Source organism: Rhinolophus sinicus, linkage group LG09 (genome assembly GCF_036562045.2).
Source record: "Rhinolophus sinicus isolate RSC01 linkage group LG09, ASM3656204v1, whole genome shotgun sequence".
Classification (NCBI taxonomy): domain Eukaryota; kingdom Metazoa; phylum Chordata; class Mammalia; order Chiroptera; family Rhinolophidae; genus Rhinolophus; species Rhinolophus sinicus.
The window spans coordinates 87,404,922-87,423,146 of NC_133758.1; the positions used below are offsets into that span (position 1 = coordinate 87,404,922).

Sequence of the window (18,225 nt, forward strand, 5' to 3'; positions counted from 1 at the left end):
GGGACCCCATGGCCATCCAGCGGGAGTCATTCAAGGTCACTAACGGTGCTCCAGGAAGATTCCCTCTATCTTCCCAAGACCAGGCAGCTAACCCAAGCCAGCCCGCGGGAGAGCAGCTGAGCATAGGGAGTCTGTGGAGCAAGCGCAGGACTCGAGTTCCAGGCGCTTGGGCAAGTCGCGGGCTGGCGTTTTCAAACAACGGGGATCACAGGATGCATCTTGAATATGAATTAGCCTTCTGCGCCGGTGTGACTTCGCTTTGAAACTCAACTTGCCAAAGTATGGTTTTAATTAAACGTCTTCCGGCCCCGAAAGATTACATGTTTTGTAAAATATATCCTAGCATGAAATTTACTTCCATGATCTGAAATTAGGTGCCTTGTAAATGTTTTCATAAAAAAGAAATAGGAAGGGGGTGTGTGTGAGAAGGAAGCAGTTCATACTCGCTGCGTTCCTTGAAAACGCCCTGCCAGCCGGCCCCGACGCCGGACAGGTCCCAGGCTGGCCCGCCAGCCCTGGCGGAGCAGGGAAGAGACAGAGCGCCCAGGAAGCGCGAGTAACACGAACCACCCGGCAGGCGCCACCCGAGCAGCTTTTGCAGTTGGAGACAATTCAGCAGACAGACAAGTTAATCCCGCAATGATTCATTTGTGATCCATCTGCAGGACGCCGGAGACCCCCCTGGGCTGCTGCTACAGACACCTGCCTCCCTCTCCAGCCGGACCGCTGTGCGTCTCCCAAGAAAGAAGGAGAGAAGAGACGATAGGGTGCAGAACGAGCCTCAGCAGCATTCAGAACACTTCATTTCGAAATTTAAAGTTCTCCTTTAAGAATTCCTGGCTAATATTTAAAACAACAGCAATGTGATAGATAGCCGTCCTAACAGACTTTCCCAAACGTCTCAAAACCAAACTAAAAGCTTCCCTTGCAGAGACCCGCTTGGGGTTCTGTATCACCTGTCCAGGGGCGCCTATCACCCCCGTAGCCCTCTGAGGACCCTATTCCCCGGCCTTGGGGCGGGGAAGGGGCCTGCACACGTGTCCTTCTATTCAATACAGAATTGAGAGCTGGGTCCCTGAGGAATTCTCCTTTCCTAACTACTCTCTGAGAAACCCGCCAATTCTGGCGGGATTTGCTGGATTCGAGGAAAACTTGGCGCCCTTGGGGTGGGGTGCGATGGGGAGGAAGAGGGAGGGGGCGCATCTCCTTTCTTCCAGATAATTGGGACCCGAGAAGATAATTAGGACCCGAGAACCGAAGAGGGGGCGGCGCGGCAGGGAGAGTTCTTCACCGCCCTCCACCTGAAATAAGCAAGACCAATGACGTGACTCGCTTTTCGCCCTGTTTACTCCGTCCCATTCCGTGATTGGCAAAGCAGGCCCTGAAGGCAAAGGCAATAATTGCTCCGCGCTCTCCTTGCTAGGGAAGTGTGTAGGCATTTGAAGTATACTAAAAATAAACGAAGGCGCGAGAAAATGAAAAGGGGACAGAGTGACAATTTGCGGCAATTAAAGCGTCTGCGCCTGTTGCCGGAGAAGCGAGGACCCACAGCGGTTTTTGTTTTCCCAGGCCTGATGATGTGACTAACTCGTTAGGGAATTTTCTTCCGCGCGCGCGTGTGTGTGTGTGTGTGTGCGCGCGCGCGCGCGCATTCAGCAGCCGGGGAGCCCGCCGCAATGACCGGGTCGGTGGGGGACAGGGGAGCCTGGGACCATTTCCGAGCCCCGGAAAACCTGGTTGGCTTTGGGAAAGAGCGGGGCCCAGCCCCCTCAGACCTTCACCCCTCCCCCAGCCCGCCTCCCAGCGGTCTCAAACGAGAGCCTCTCGGTTAGCATTCAGCTGCCACCACTTCCAGGAACTTCGGAGCAAGTTTTTAGCTCTAAGGTGTCTAACCTTAAAGGGGAAAAACATAATACTAACGTTTACTTCACATCACCGGAGACACGAGGGATCAGGGGTGGGGAGAGAGGCAAAGGGGGCGGCCAGCCAAATCAAAGCTTGGGAGACATTTTGACAGCGCGCTTGAAATCTTACTCTTAATTTTTGGAAGACTTTCAAGAAAAGAAAGGGGGGTGGGTTGGCGTGGTGGAGGGAACCACAACTTTCTCCTGTCTGTCACTGGAGCGTCCAGAGAGGGCTCCAATCTCTGCCACACGCGGAAACACACAGTGGGAAATTGCTTCAAGATACAGCAGGGCTCTCTTCTTTCCCCAAACCCTACCTGAGTCGTGAACTTCGCGAAGGGGTGAGAAGGGGGAGTGAGTCCTGGGTGTCAAAAATCTGCATAGCCTTGAACCCGAAGATCGGAGAGGTAACCCAGGCCCTGCGCTCCACCTGGGCCTGGCTTGGACCGCCCAGAATCTCGCCCAAACTACTAGCACACCACACTGATCACCCCCCACCTCCCACCTTCATCTCCCTCCCTCCCCACTAGGACTACGGAAAGGGGAGGGGGCGACACTGTGCAAAGACCGCCGAAGTCCAGCTCGGGCTGGCTTCAATGAAAGCTGGCAAATCCGTCGGGTCTCGCAGACATTTTCTTCGACCCTAATTCAATTTTAAAGCGGATTTTTACTATTAAACACGCTGCCGAGCAACACATTGAATTAATCTGACTGTACGGTTTTAATTACAGTGAGGGTTTCTCTACAAATCTGTACAAGACAGTGGCTGGCTCTTGGAGGATCTCTGCCTCCTGAATTCCATTACCCGGCCCCACGTTCCCAGCAGACGGCGGCGCGTGGAAGCCAGCTGCGGACGAGGCGCTCCTGTCGCTCTGTGCTTCTGCCTGCCCTCCCCCGTCCCTTCTTTCACTGCAACCCCCCAGGAGCGCCCTGGAAGCCGGCCTGTCTGTTTGGGACAGCTGCACTGAAACCCCAAAAGGCTTTACTCACTTTTTAACTCTTGGGCCCAAGACCTTTGCGCCTCCAGCGCCTAGTTCGTTAAATGGCTCTCTTGCCCAGGGAGGGTGACCTCTTTTGTAATCTTTTAAATGATCCTCCTCTTTGGATGGACCACTTAACTGTTAGATGAGCAACGTGATGCCCTAGGTGTTTGAGGGGATAGCAAGCAAAGGGATGGGGAGGAAAGAGGGAGAGAAGACTACCGGGTGGGCCGCTAGGTATTTAGCTCTAGCCAGCCCCCCACCCAAGTCGGGGAGTAAGTACACGTGAGACAGACCCACTGGCAAAGGGGGCCCCTTTATCAGCCTTAGTTTCGTTTCTTTGTTATGCAACTAACATTGGGGGGCAATGGTCCCTAGTGAACAGGATGGAGGCGAAAACTTGGAGAGGTACTTTCCAAATGAAGCAGCTGCACACTCATTCTCTCTTGTGCACGCTGTCATCTTCGTTCTCTAACTCCTCGCTTTGTTCCCTGCCTTTCCTCTCTCTCTGCTTCCCTCTCCACAAAGCATGTGGGAAGGAGGATCATGAACAGAAGTAGGAACCAAACTACGTGCACAAACGGACACAACCCTCAGTGTGTATTTAAAGCAAAGGCTTTGAGTTCTGTGGGGGAAGGGGCCTCACCTGACAGAGAGAAGGAGAGCATTTTTGCTTTCTGCACAATATTAGTAAAACCTACAGAAAAATACTATTTGCTACTTCTGGGTAGATTGGAGGGGGACTTGTTTTCTCCCAGATTTGTGATATATATAGCTAGCTAGCTAGCTAGCTAGATAGATATAGATATAGATATATAGATACAGATATAGATATAGATATATAGACATATATATGAGAAGGGGCACCGTGGGAGAATGAGTTATTTTTAAAAACCCTTACTTCTTCTAAGGGCTCTCAAACTGGTTGCCCTCTAAGAAAAGTTTTGCTAAAAACCCAATAAAATACTTTATCATGTACATTGGGATGTTACAAAATAAAGGGGATTCAAAGTGTCTGTGACCAGGTATGAATATGAAAATCATCAGAGCATTTACATCACAAGAGTAGTCAGGTACAGACCAACTCTCTCTCTAATGAAAAGTAGTTTTCATTTCTTTTTCTGTTTTAACAAGAGCACCATCTAAGATCTCACAGAATAGCAAAAAGATGTTCTCCATCCCAGGTTTTCCCCAAGAACTGCCCTAAACCTGGCTCTCCCTAATGTTGAGGCATTTGCTGTGACTTTGTTATTGTTACTGCTGATGAAGGGATGATGGAATTAAAATAGAAGATGCTTCGAGGCATTTAGGAAGACGCTTGGCCAGCTATATTAACTCCTTATTATGCCTAAAAATAGTCTGCTGTTTCCTGTTGATGCTTGTTCCCTGCCACTCTAGGGCTGCATTTATCCTACAATGGTCAGGGGGTCCTGGTTTCCAAAGCCTAGCTTGATTAAAGCTAACTTCTAACACCCTTTCCCTTCCTCCTTTGTCCTGCAACATTTCCCAGCAGGACAAATATAGGGGCTCAGCCTTGGTTTATCCAACAGATTAAAAAGACAAACATCACCATTTACCTTGTTTTAACCTGTGTTTAAACATTGTTGAGTTCTTTTTTCCTGGACCGAGAGAAGGAAGAGTATTTGTTTATTAGGGAGTGGGGGTCCTCTGCTTGATAAAAGAGAAAGAAAGAAGGAAAGAAAGCAGGAAAAAAAAGAGAGAGAAGAAGACTTCTGTATGTAATACCCAAATGGGGATGGCAAAAACGTGTTATTTTCTCCCTGAATCCATTCTAGGCCCAGCATATTGGCTCCCAGTGTTAAGAAAGCTTTGGATGTTCATACAGCCCTGGGAATGGGGTCAGGGAGAGGGCAAAACATGTTGAATTTGAGGACCTACTTAGCTTCTTTTTCATAACTCCCCTAGGTTTGAAAAGACCTGCAGCAGGAATCTCTAGGTTGGAACATGCTTAGTTAATATTCTCCAAATTGGACAGTCTAGAAAAAGTCTGTGAAGCCCCTAGTAGGTATTACTGGCCCTGATGGGCCAGGCCATCCACGTTGGGATTTCCTGTTCTTGGGACCCAGGACTGGAGAGATGAGGGAGATGTTGCACCCAGACTTCAGTGCCCACCTTTTAGCTGGATTTTGGGAGCATGGGAGGGGAATGTGTTAATATGGGCATAATTTTATCACTAGAGAAAGTAATGCCATAATCTCAGCGCTTTCTTACATAGTCTGATTCTTTTGGATACTCCTGAAGATACCATCATTGGCCTGGGCTAAGAAAGGGAGAAAGAGGCAGCTTTCATGTCTGCCCCCCAAGCTTTCCCAGGTGTATGTGCTGGGGGAGGGGAAAGGGGTGCCTGGGTTTCCAGCATGTCAAGCACCCTTTCCTCACACACGTACAGAAACAGAACTTTACGTTGACTGGAAAAAAGACTAGCAGGAATTTTTTTCCACCAATGTCTCCCGTTGAGAAGGGGGTTCTTAGCAGGGCTATGTAAATCAATACCGAGTTATTTCTTTGAATTCAAAGGCTATTTATCCAGGTCTAATTTCTTTAGAATTAACGTGATAACTGAGCCCAACTTAGCAACCAAACCCAGCCAGGCCCTGCCGGCTTGAATGTACTTCTATAGCCAGAGGAAGCTGTAAACCCTCCACCCGGCACCCAACACATTCTCTGGCCTGTGTGTGCCGCAAACATCCGTCCATAGCTAGAACAGGAGGAGATGTTTCCCATCCAAAGAGCACATTTCTTCCACAGTGGCCTTGGGCCCACTGGCCCACAGGGTCTTGTGTTGGCAATCTCTGAGTATTTCTCTCAAAATACCATTGACAGAGGAAATACAAGCCCCAACACCTTAAAAAGCAAAAAGGAGGCCTCAGATTCTATTTAAAATTTCTTCGTGAATATGACCCTCACCTACTACTACAGGCCCTGTAAGAGCCTTAAGCCTATGACTCCTCCGGATTGCCGGCTTTACTTCTATTTTGAATGACAAAGACTTAAGGGCTCGCCTGCCCTCCGCTTCCCACACCCCAGGGCTGGCTCCGGTTCCCCAGCGGGCAAGACAAAGAGGTAGGAGCCAGAGTCCCGGTGACGGCGAGCCGGGCGCAGGGGCCTTGGAGCGCCTGGGGCGTGCGCCATCGCCGTGGCGCCCTGAAGGATCCGAGAGTTCTTGTCTTTTGCAGAAGGGCTGGAGGTGCGGCTGTAATAAAATGAGCCAGTGATGACTCCAACCACCTTGCCTCGGCTCATTACAGCCGCCCATGACACTAGGCGAAGGACTTGGAAGCCGAGATCATTTGGAGAGAAATGACCGCGGGGGAGCAGCCCCGGCCCCAGACAGCCACTGCGCGCCGAAGTCCTCGCGCTAGTGGAAGAGGCCACACGTGGCAGCCACTCGCCCTGCACCAACCACCTTGGCACCCTCTGTGGGGCCAGACTAGCTCTCAGTCTACCTATTCCCGAGACTCGACAGAAAGCAGGACGCTCAAGCCTGCAGTTTGGATTCTACCCCGCAAGAGCACACAGAGACCTCTATCAAGCCAGGAGGGACCCCTCGCTCGCTCCACTCCCAGCCCCTGACTGTCTGAGCCTAATCTGAGTCGCTCAGCAGGTCTCAGCAGGACCTTCACAATACTGCTACATACAACTGCTACCTCGGAGCAGCTGCACGATTGCTCCTCTGGAACACACTGCTGGGATTTTATTCTCTATCTAATGGGGGAGGGATGAGAGCCCTGTATCCTCAGCTCGGACAATTCCAGCCCTCAGGGTTTCCACCGGCATTAAGCAAACAAGGGGGGAAAAACACTTTGCAAACCGAGGCTGATGCCCTAGATCTCGTACGTGGTGCGGGAACCTTCCCGTGCTCCGCCACGACCCGCCCTTCTCCGGGTGCGGCCAGAGTTGGGGGAAGCCGGTGAGCAAAGCAGTGCACCTGCGAGCATAAAGACAGAAACATAGACGTGCACGGGGAGGGGGAAACCGCCTTCACCGTGTTAACAGCAAGCTGCAGGGTATAAAGCAATAAAACTGCCATGTCTACCTGCTGGCTTTGAGGACATTACAAACAAGCTCAGCGCGCAGCCCGGGTGCACCGAGAGCGCGCCGGGGGAGGGGGGCCTTCTCTTTCTTTGACTTCCCCTTCTATCCCCCCCCCAAACACATATACACACACTGCACACATCTCTCCTTTACCCAGCCCTCCTTTCATTTTCCTTGAAGCTTTTTTGTTGTTGTTTTAATTCACTGCCGATTTGTAAACGCGTGGATCGAGTTACTGGTTCGCGTGTTAAAGTGTACCTCTTGTTAAAAGGAGGGGAACAAGGCACGCCACTTAAAAATGAATTCAGAGTTACTGAACCGGCTCCCGAGGCTCAAGAAGTTAAGCGCTGCGGGCTGGGAAAGGGAGGGGGGGGAGCATAAACGTTGCTGCTCTGGGAACCCTGGAGAAAACCCACGGGCAGCAAGCTTCGGGTCAACTGATAAAATGGAGAAAGTAAAGAAAGAAAGCAAAAGAAAGGAAAAGGCAAACTAGCCCGGCGATGCCAGGAGACCCCCGGGCTGCGAGCTAGGTGAATCAATTAGCATAAGCCGCTGCTGCGAAGCAACGCGCAATATGTAAATAGAGTCCAAACTGCTACGTCTCCAGCCACCTTTTCTGGAATAACAGAAGCGAGCGGCACCACTGAATTGTCCATTTCTCGGGTTCCTTGGGTCACATAACTTATGGAGTCCAAGAAAATAAGGTGCAAAGAAGCCCGAAGTAGTTTTCCCAAGGAAAGATCCCTATCCGTACCCACAACCTGTAGACACGTTGACGCGGAGCTGTTAGATCGTACATTTCTGCGTGTGGCCAAAGGCTCGCCGCTGGAGGCTATTCGCAGACCGAAAGCTGGCGCGGAGCCCGTGGGGGTCCGCATGTCTTGCCCACCCAGTCGGATCCTCCGGCAGCGCGGACTCCCTGTGCCTCCCCGCAGTCCCGGGACCCCGCCGCCAGCGCGGCCAGGCCTGCAGTCCTCGGCGCCTGAGCCCCGGTCCCGCTGTCCTACCTGGTAGCCGAGCCCGAGCTGCGCGCCCAGGGCTCCGCTGTCTCTCCTCAGCTGCCTGGACCTGAGCGGGTCTGGAGACGAGAGACAGAAAGGCTAGATCCGCAGCTCTGGTTTGCTCCGAACTTAATGTCTTTCCCCAGTCCATCTTTGAAAGAGAAGTGGTTCTACCACCTGGATGTGCGGATATAAATCCCCTTGCAAATAATAAATGGATTAATAATAACAAGGTATGAAGTTCTTTTTATAGAAAAAAAGGAGAGAATTGAAACTAAATGCGGCAGTTAGACAACCATTTTGATAAGAGGATAATTGAGGCGACACTGGTGTATAATTAGAGGATAATTTATGCTATATCCACTTTTATTCCACCTCCCAAAATAAACCCAGTCCATAATCATTACAGGCAAATTGTTCTGAATTTTATAGCAGCAATTTGAACAAAGTACTGCAGTTAATCATGGGAGATTTTTGTGTATTCCTGATTAGAACTCTAATTGCCTCCTTCCAGAAAGTAAAAATAACTGTAAAACGACTCTATTTTTATCATTAACAATGTTGACAATAAAATAAAATCAATTGGAATTGTAATCGAGAGACAAATTTAGGACGAAGGCACTTTTACTTGGGTAGTTTATATTGTAATCAAGATTTGCCAAACCACTAACCGCATGTATCATTTGCATATATTTGAAAGCATTACAGTAGCTTCTGTTTTCAATAGGAAAAAATGCATTACTGTCATTCCTCCAATGATTCACTTTCAGAACAGGCTACTGCGGTGTGTGTGTGGGGGGGTATTTCTCACCCTTTTTGTTCAATATATAGGAAATACGGCCTGAAACGGCAGGAACCTCGCCAGAACAGGGTCTGATTTTTCTTTTTCTTCACCCCCCCCACCATGGTTGGGGCCCAGGTGTGAGGGTTCTTCTTCCCTCTGTGGTTTCAATAAAGTACGTCTAGAAAAATCCACGGTGACAGAGCGCTCCCGTGGGACTGTAGTGGGACTGGGGGGGGCAGAGGTCAAGGGAGGGGGCCTTGCTTTAAATGCAGAGTGCACTGCTTCTGAGCACAAGCAGCCTGCTAGGGTGCAAGGGACTGAAGGAGAACAACCCCCAGCCAGGCTGTTCCAGTGCTGCGGTATTGGGAACTGAGGCTCCGGGTTTGGGGGCGCGAGCTGCGGTGGGAGGCCTCGGCGGCATGCCGGGTGGAGGCACCTCCCTCCCCGGAGGCCCAGTGCGCGGACCGGCGCAGCCCCCGGCTACAGCTCAGCGCTGGGATTGGAGTTGCCGGAGGTAGGCGAAGAACTCTGCGAGCCGCGCACACACCAGTAGAAGCCGTGCGCCTGTGACGTCAGAGGGCGACTGACCAATGGAGAGGCGCTGCCCTTTGGAGACAAACCATTCGACTCGTGGCGTCTGCATCAAGTCTGAAAGCAGACGCACAACTTTCGCAGAATCCACCTTAAAATCTCTGCCTTAAACTGCACCAGCCCCCAAAAAATCCAAGGGGGGAAGCGAAGGGGGGGAGAGCAGATTTCCCCCTCCCCCCTCTCCTCTCCCATCCCTCCCCCTACCTCCTCCCTTTGAGTTAAGGCCCCGCTCACTATATCTCTTTATATTAAATATATATATATATTAGAGAAGAGCGAGGGAGAAGGAGAACCACCTCCGCCCCCTCTTATTTTTAATTTTTTTTATTTTTTTGCAAGGATCCCAAGAGCTAAGGTGGCTGCAGAGGGGAGAGCGGCGCGAGCCAAGTGGGGGGAGGGTGGAGGAAACCCAGGAGAAGGCTTTCTCCAGCCCCCAAAGTTTTGATGATGACCATGACTACGATGGCTGACGGCTTAGAAGGCCAGGACTCCTCCAAATCCGCCTTCATGGAGTTCGGGCAACAACAGCAGCAGCAACAGCAGCAGCAGCAGCAACAGCAGCAGCAGCAGCAACAGCAGCAACAGCCGCCGCCGCCGCCGCCGCCGCAGCCGCAGCCGCACTCGCAGCAGAGCTCCCCGGCCATGGCAGGCGCGCACTACCCTCTGCACTGTCTGCACTCGGCGGCGGCGGCGGCGGCGGCCGGCTCGCACCACCACCACCACCACCAGCACCACCACCACGGCTCGCCCTATGCGTCGGGCGGCGGCAACTCCTACAACCACCGCTCGCTCGCCGCCTACCCCTACATGAGCCACTCGCAGCACAGCCCTTACCTCCAGTCCTACCACAACAGCAGCGCGGCCGCCCAGACGCGAGGGGACGACACAGGTGAGAGGCCGCCAGGGCAGCTCGCTTCTCCCGCCTCCCGCCTCCCGGCTGCCCCCCACCCCACCCGCCCGCTCCGCTCACTTCCTCAACGCCCGGGCCTCCGCCGGCCCCCTCCCCCAGGCGGCCCGGCGCGCCCCCGGCCAGGCCTCGTGCGCGCCCGCTCCCCTGGCGCCTGCCTGCCGGCCTCGCCCAGCCCTGCCCCTTCACGCCACCGCGGACCCTCGGCTTCCCCGCTGCGCTGCCCGCCTTGCTCCCCAGTCTCCTGCGCGCCGCTCCGGCCGCGCCTCTAGCTCCGCGCAGGCTTCGCTCAACGAATTGGCCCGCACTGCGCTCTCCAGACCGCTGGGTCTGTGCGCCCTTTGCCTCCCTCGTCCCCTCCGGGCTGTGACCCGCGTTTGGCAGCCCTGGGGACATTTCTGGGCTCGAACTGGGGAGAGTGTTTTGCTCCCCAATCCAGTCTGAGCAGCCAATGGCCTACTTTGCGCCCGGTGCGCTTCGGTGGCCCAGAGGGAAGGTGGCGTGGCCTCTGGCTCTGGTTAAGCTGGTGACAGTTGGGCTCTTTCCCGCGGGCTTTGAGGTATCCTCCAACCCCCACCCCTGACCGGGCCCCCTCCCTCTGGGTTTTCGATACAATGTTGGATGCTCCTTTGTTTGCGGAGGCGAAGCAGAAGGCCTCTGGCAGCATGGTTTTCAGCACCCGAGGGGGACAAAGTTGCCTTGTGAGGTTCAGCCTGCTAGAGAGCTGGTCTGAGCGGCTGGTGGTGTTTTGTTTGGGATTTTGGTCCTTTTCAGCAGAATCATTTCGAACACGCCAAGAGGTTTTGATGCACAGGGTTAGGAGCTAGTGACATCAAGTCAACTGGTCGCATAAACACCAGGGTGGCACAAGCAGAGCTTAAGGCACTGTAAAGCCAGAATGTGGGGTCCCGCTCTGCGGAGAGAGCAGCCGCCCCGCGGCGCCGCGCGCTCCAGAGAGCCGCGGGCGCCTCCTCCGCGGCCGCAGAGCGAAGCTGTTCGCCTGAGAGCCGAAGGCGCTCGCTCGGTCCAGCCACCGCGCATTGTTAGTGCCAGAGTCACGGTTCGGGCATAGCTTTCGCAACCGTTGAGAGCACCCGGGCACCGTGAACCCAGAGAGATCAGGGTGGCACGGGGACGCTTCAAGGAAACCCTTATTAGCCTTTAGGGAGACCCGGCGCTGGTTAGGCCAAGCTCAGGGAGACTGCAGCAATAGCCTCACGGGTGACCGCTCCTCTGTATCCTTTGCTTGCAGATCAACAAAAAACCACAGTGATTGAAAATGGGGAAATCAGATTCAATGGAAAAGGGAAAAAGATTCGGAAGCCTCGGACCATTTATTCCAGCCTGCAGCTCCAGGCTTTAAACCATCGCTTTCAGCAGACTCAGTACCTGGCCCTTCCCGAGAGAGCTGAACTGGCAGCTTCCTTAGGACTGACACAAACACAGGTAATTCCCGAGAAGCCCGAATATTCCTGAAATGCTGACCCCGCTTGCAGATCGGGCAGGGAGCACATCAGGAGGAATTCTTGGCCTAGTCAACCAAGGATGGAAGGAGATTAATGACAAATGCCTTTGCTCCAGTCACACACTATCCCGGACAACACAGTTTGGAATAAATGACCTGGTATTGAATACTGGGTTGGATTTGCACATCCTCCTAACCCTCGGCGACCCTACCTCAGTCTAGTGTCCTTTGGTGACCAAACTCATCATTTAATCGAGTCCTATTTTAGAACAGAACATCATGAAAGAGAAAGATAAAAAGATGTTCAGGCCAGGAGGCAGAATAAGATCCATCCATATTTTTTTAAGGGTCCTTTTGTGGGCCCTCGGACTTAATAAGGATTTCAACTCATTGTTATAGAAAGAAAGAATTACGAAGCAAAATGGGGGTGGGTGGGTAGGCATAGGCTCCAATAGGATTTAGTAAGGGGACCAAGGTGCCAACTATTCATCCTAGGATGGGTGACGTGGGTTTTTCTGAAGATTGCCTTAAGCTCAGTGGTTAAATCATTCTGGGTGACTGGCTGGTGCAGGCTGAGGTACCTCCCTGGAACACAGGACTTGGGAGCAAAAGCAAAGTTGGAGATCAAAGAGAAATGCTCCCCAAATTATAGCAGGTGAAGCTTCAGTTAAGTACAGTTGCTGAAGTTCTGCTGTCCTACTAATTTGAAAGACATATGGGGCCTTTCAGACTTCACAAGAAGGGGCTTAGGCAGGTATATTAGGACCCTGGTCATAAAACCAGGCTGCAATCACCTGTGGTTTTTGTCCTGTCTATTAACTTAGCTGCATGGGGGAGTCGGCCTCATGTGAGGTGGGTGATCGTCAGGTTTTCTGAGACTCTTGCTGGGGAATGATTGTGTGGTGCCTTAGGACAAATGCTCCTAAGCTCTTCTTTTCAATTCTGCCTGCTTTCTCTCGCCATATTGCCACTGGAAATATGTGAGGCTTGATATGAAGGGATTCCTGCTACTCAGTAACTTGTATTCCTCTTGGAAAAGCAGATTCCTGTGGCTAAGGAATTTTAAAGGTAAAGGAAGCTGCACCATAGAATTTTCTTCTCCAAATTAAGTAGAGTAGACCTGGTATGTTAGTTTAGATAGTTCCATCCCAGATTCCTGATTTCCATTTAATTTTCAGGAGACCTTTGTCTTTGAGTGACTGCACTAACAATCATGGGGTGCTTCTTGACCACAATTTGACTAAGCAACATACAAAGTAGGGAATGAGAGTGGTGCAATCCCTAATGTCTGCAGGATTATAGGGCTTTATTTATGTGGGAGAAAGATGCCCCATGCACAGTCTATGGCATATGCAACGTATGCATAGGGATGTTCAAGGCATTTGGTGATAAGTGTACAGGCTTTAATCTGTCCATAGTCATTTGCTCACTATACATTCAGAGAGATGCCAGGTTTGGGTATTGGTGAATATTTTTTAAAAACAGACTATCAGAGGGAGTGCGTTCAGTGGACTTTGATCCGAAAAGTTCTCAGTTTAAAAATCCTACTTTAGGCTTTGAATCGACTATCTCATTCACCTTTATTCTTATTTATGCTGTTGTTTTAAACCTAGGTTTGCATCCAACTGAAGGGTTACAATGACTTTAGGTATCCAGACCAGATACCTAGTAAATGGGGGTGGGGGAGGAGGACGAGGCTGGTAAGAGGTGGAGGAAGGCAGGGACTTGAGGGCTTGGCGTTTGCATAGATTTTACTAATTATTATTATTATTATTATTATTATTATTTTAAATAATTGCGTCCAAAGCCTCAATTCGAGGTACTGGATGGATGTTTTTTTCAGGCCTAATGATCACTGCTGCGTTTCGTTCCAGGTCAAGATATGGTTTCAGAACAAACGCTCTAAGTTTAAGAAACTGCTGAAGCAGGGCAGTAACCCGCATGAGAGCGACCCTCTCCCGGGCTCAGCGGCCCTGTCACCGCGGTCGCCAGCGCTGCCTCCAGTGTGGGACGTTTCCGCCTCGGCCAAGGGCGTCAGTATGCCCCCAAACAGCTACATGCCGGGCTATTCGCATTGGTACTCCTCGCCACATCAGGACACGATGCAGAGGCCACAGATGATGTGAGTTGTCCAAGGGAAATCGATACCCTAGGGAAACGTCCGAACAAGGCAAGGAGGATCCGGACCTGCTTGCAGCTGCCAAACCATGCCGAAGGAGCAGGCTCGGGAGAACTCTTGTGTGACGAGACCGTCTGGGGCACTCTCTCTCCCCCTTTCCCTCCTTCTTTCTCTCTGTTCTCTCTCTCTCTCTCTCTCTCTCTCTCTCTCTCTCTCTCTCTCCCCCTCCCTCCCTCCCTCCCCTTTCTTTTCCTTCCTTCTTCGTTCTTTCCCACCTTACTTTTCTTTTTCTCCTTTTCTTTCCTCATCTGCCTTTTCCCTTGAGCAACCTCGGTAATTGATACTCATCTTATGGAGAGAGAGGGAGGAAGGGAGGGAGGGAGGAGGGAGGGAGGAAGAGGCTAGTTACTATGCCAGCGTTCCTGAAACCCCTCACTATAAGGATATTTTCCCTTATCCTTGGGATCCAGGCTCTGAGCCTCTTCTTCTCTTTGGGAGTATCCATCAAAACAACTTTTTTTACAGACATTTTCCTCACACCAGAAGAATCTGCGCAAACATGGCAGCGTTTTTACTTGTTTAATGAGCTTAAGACATTACATGATGAAAGAGAAGCAGTTCAGACTCCTGCGTTTTTATTTACCAATGCCAGACTGACAAGAAGAAGAGAAGAAGAAGAAGAAGAAGAAGAAGAAGAAGAAGAAGAAGAAGAAGAAGAAGAAGAAAAGGAAAGAAAGAAAGACCCTCACATAACTGCCATTCTCTAAAGAAAAAGGAAAAATCGGCTGTAAGATTAGAACGTTGCCATAAAGGGAACGCTGCATGTTTTATCAAAATGCAATGAGCAAGAATGATGATTTCAAAACAAAACAAAACCACTCTTTCCCCATCCCACCCCCAAACCCTGAACTGGAATCAGGAAAGACAGAAGAAACAACCAAAATCATGGATCTATTGCTTTGATACCTTCACTAGGTGAATTGGTGGCATTCACTAAGCTAATAGGGACGTTTATATCAAGAAACATTTCTGTATATATTGTTGAATTTTAGTTGTATATATACTTTGTATGTTTTTGTCTTCTTTCATATATGGAGTAAAAGCCACAAAACGCTGGGAGTGTCCTGTATATTTCTCTCTGTGTCTCTACCTTATCACCCCTCTTCCCTCCCAGTATATTTTCTATCCTTCTTAAAATAATTCCCATTTCCTAATATGGAAAGCCCTATATATAAACATCAAGTGCCTGCGAAGATGTCACTTTGCTGTACTAGCCTTTGTCTTAAGTACTTTAACATTAATCATGGATGTTTTCTCAGCTTCCTTTATATATTATATTTTTATTGTAATTTCTGCACATTTATCTACTTTTGTAAAAAAAAAAATTAGAGTGATCTATCCACTGACAACCTCTAGCCATCCAATAGTTTCCAATGCTGAAACTGAGTGTTCTTTTTTTTTCCCTCAGCCAAAGTAATACAGCTGTATTTGTCTTTGTTTGGAAGCAGTTTTGAACCAAAAAAAAAAAGAGGAAAGAATAAGAGAAAAAAAAAACAGAAAGTAAATGCACAATTGTGACTACTTAATGTTTACAACCCTGCAAGCTAGGTAGGTAGGAAAATGCATGCTCCTAGATGAAATACATCCTCCGATCTTGTGGAAAGCATTGAAATAATGGAAATGAAAAGTCCTTTCGTCATACAAGCAGGAAGCCCCATACTGCGAGAATTAATGGCTACAGACCTGGGCATCCTTCAAATTATGAACCTTGAAACCACTGAGCCATTTATCAGAAGTCAATAGAGATACTCAGAGTGCTCCATATAATGACAGCGACATACAGTCGTGCAAAAGGACAGTCACTATAATTAGACACAAAGCAAAGACTACTTACCAATATACCCGTTCCTTTTTTTGTTGAGCAACTTCCACGCTCAGTCAGTCTTCAGAATGGTTTAAAACCGATCAGTCTTGTCATTTTCTAGCATTCGCATTGTTACATTAGGAAAAATGTTTTCTTTTCTTTTTTCCCCCTTCCTACTGTGAAACTTTGGGTTCGTAGCTCCCCAGGATCAATTCTGAACAAAGCCTCCAGCTGCAGTGCCATCCAATTTGAAGCAGACATTGGGGACAATTTAAGGTTTTTATCCACAAGAAGGTTTTTTTCCATTCTCTTAAATGCAGCCATAATTAGAGTAATTTTTCATGTAGCCCGCTGATTACAGCGTTTTTACCGTCAAAGATAATTACCTGTAATTTTCTTCCACTTTTAATACTAAAAAGCCATCTTTATTTAGATTCAGGAACAGGAAAGGCGAAACAAAAGAGGGAAATTATTCTGTTATTCATACACAAATTGCAGAGATGTAGGACCTAAAATTGAAAATTAACCAAAATTATAATGCTGAAAAGAATGGAAGAGGCTGCAGAAGTACAGCTGGTAGTGGGGCTTTGCTGAATTATTCAAATTACGTTAGAGAGAAAGCTACCATATATCGAGACCAACACTAATTTTTCTTTTTTTAAAAAAAAATCCACCAGACACATGCCAAACCACTATGAGTGCATGGAATTCTGAAACCCAGCAAATGCATTTTAACACATTGGAGGTGTTGTCAGGGCCCGCCTGTATCAATCTATCTCTTAATATGAATTTAATTAAACAAGAAATTCTGCCAAGGGGTCCTCCCCAGAACTCTCCTTGGAACTGGGCTTCCTCTGCGTTCTCTGAACCTCAAGGGTTAATACTTTCCGCTCTTTAGAATGTATTGACCCCATAGTAAACTGATTCCCCGAGAAGGATTGGGAGGAGGGGCGTGGACCAAAAGCATCGCCCAGTCCCGGTGCCTACTACGCCTCCCCACGTTCGCACTTCCCCCGAGTTCGAGTTCTAGAGCCTGATTCTGACCATGTTTCCCATGTAGAAAAAGAAAAAGAGAACAATAGCTGCGGGCGGTGTGGGTGAAGGGGAAATTTTCTTTCCGGCGCCAATAAGCATCTCATTATCTTTGGACACAATTTAGTCCAAAGGTACGCGCTGCGGGAGAAAGGCCTTTTTACACTGGGGTGAGGGAGCCCAAGACTTCTCAGTCTCCTGCACTTAACATCTCTAGCTGCTTCCAGGGTCAGGAAACAGCGTCATCTATAGATAGAATAGCACCTCTTCCTGCGAGAGTCTTCCTCGGTGAGTTCCTAAATCAGACTGGTTCCTGGGCTCAGTTCGGTTCTGCCTCTCAGTCAATCCTGCCCCTCAACCCCGAGGTCGCAGCATTTGGGCCCCTCAGGCAATAGCTTACAAGGGGCATCCCGCCCTTCATTCCCCACCCCACCCCCCCAGCTTGAGGCAAAGGCCCAGCAAAGCAGCCCTGAAAGGTTTCAGAGGCCAGTTATTCCTGAAACTTTCTCCCAAGTGGAGGGAGGTGTCGAAAGGGCTGTCCAGTCGAGAGATTCAGAGTACACCTGCAGTTGCAAATGTCCGCATACTTGTGATAGCAAAGGAGCACTGTCTCCAGCTCCGTCTGCTCTCTCAACGCCCCCAAATTTAAAATCATCGCGACATGTAAAGACCCCAATGGATTCTCCTAGGACTAGCTTTGAGTAACAATTTACAAAGTTATTTTAGCTTGGAATCTCCAGCCCTCTCCCTCCACACTTCATAGAAACCTGGTCCTTTCTGCAGTCTCCAGTCACAAGCTGCACCAGATATACCAACAGCACAGAAAGCGAAAAAGACAAATCGAGTTCTAAGGATCCCCTTCTCACCCGAATCCTTTTACTCACCAGAACGACAACACTTTTACTGTTAGAGGGTGATAAAAGGTCAGAATTGAAACATCTGTAAAGCAAAGTTGCAGTCCATAATGAATTACAACAACAATACATATAGCTTGGAAAGTGTGAGAACAGAAATATGAACTGTGCCGTAAAGTATGCAAGAAATAAAAACTTACCCCCAGTGAATATCTCTTAAGCAATGATCAGGGTCTAGAAATCTATACTGAACAGAAGCAGAGGAGAATATTTTTCTGAGTCTCAGGGCAGAAGCTCTTTCTCTATATTCTTGGTTGAGTGAGCACATCCAGGTGTGAAATTGTTTGCACACCCCAGCACCTCTTATATTGCCAGCAAAATTAGCTGTTATTACTGTCACTGTTTAGTGATGGTTAGCGTGATACAAAAAAAAAAAAAAAAAAAAAAAAACTGCTGTAATCAAGACCTGGCGCATCTTTGCAAATTACAGATAATTGTAAACGTCCAGATTATGATAATAGCATCCTAATCCAGCCTGCAATATAATTATTACAGAGTGTTACATCTGAAACTGTCCAGTAGGGCTAATTCAGCCATTATTTAGACCCTATTTTTGCACTGCAAATGGGTTGCTGAGTTGAAAATGTACGATTGTAATTTCACAGGGC

General features: G+C 49.3%; 1 protein-coding gene and 1 long non-coding RNA gene across 2 annotated transcripts in view; one reads left to right on the top strand and one right to left on the bottom strand.

The window, feature by feature from the left end:
- Window positions 1–8,324, bottom strand: part of LOC141573200 (uncharacterized) — a 37,551-nt gene extending 29,227 nt beyond the window's left edge. The window contains exon 1 of the long non-coding RNA XR_012498876.1: window positions 7,948–8,324. This is a non-coding gene — a long non-coding RNA (uncharacterized LOC141573200). The remainder of the gene's footprint in view (window positions 1–7,947) is intronic.
- Window positions 8,325–9,371: 1,047 nt separating this feature from the next.
- On the top strand, window positions 9,372–14,921 carry DLX6 (distal-less homeobox 6). The gene is made up of 3 exons (XM_019729760.2): window positions 9,372–10,205; window positions 11,476–11,669; window positions 13,563–14,921. Exons 1-3 carry the CDS (start codon window positions 9,761–9,763, stop codon window positions 13,812–13,814), a joined length of 891 nt encoding a protein of 296 aa, XP_019585319.2. The 5' UTR covers window positions 9,372–9,760; the 3' UTR covers window positions 13,815–14,921.
- The last annotated feature ends 3,304 nt before the right edge of the window (window positions 14,922–18,225 follow it).

Excerpts from the sequence above, each read along its gene's own strand:
- DLX6 (XM_019729760.2), top strand. The coding sequence starts at position 9,761 with ATGATGACCATGACTACGATGGCTGACGGCTTAGAAGGCCAGGACTCC. Across the intron at positions 10,206-11,475 it reads GACGCGAGGGGACGACACAG|ATCAACAAAAAACCACAGTG; the intron begins GTGAGAGGCCGC and ends CTTTGCTTGCAG. Across the intron at positions 11,670-13,562 it reads TAGGACTGACACAAACACAG|GTCAAGATATGGTTTCAGAA; the intron begins GTAATTCCCGAG and ends GTTTCGTTCCAG.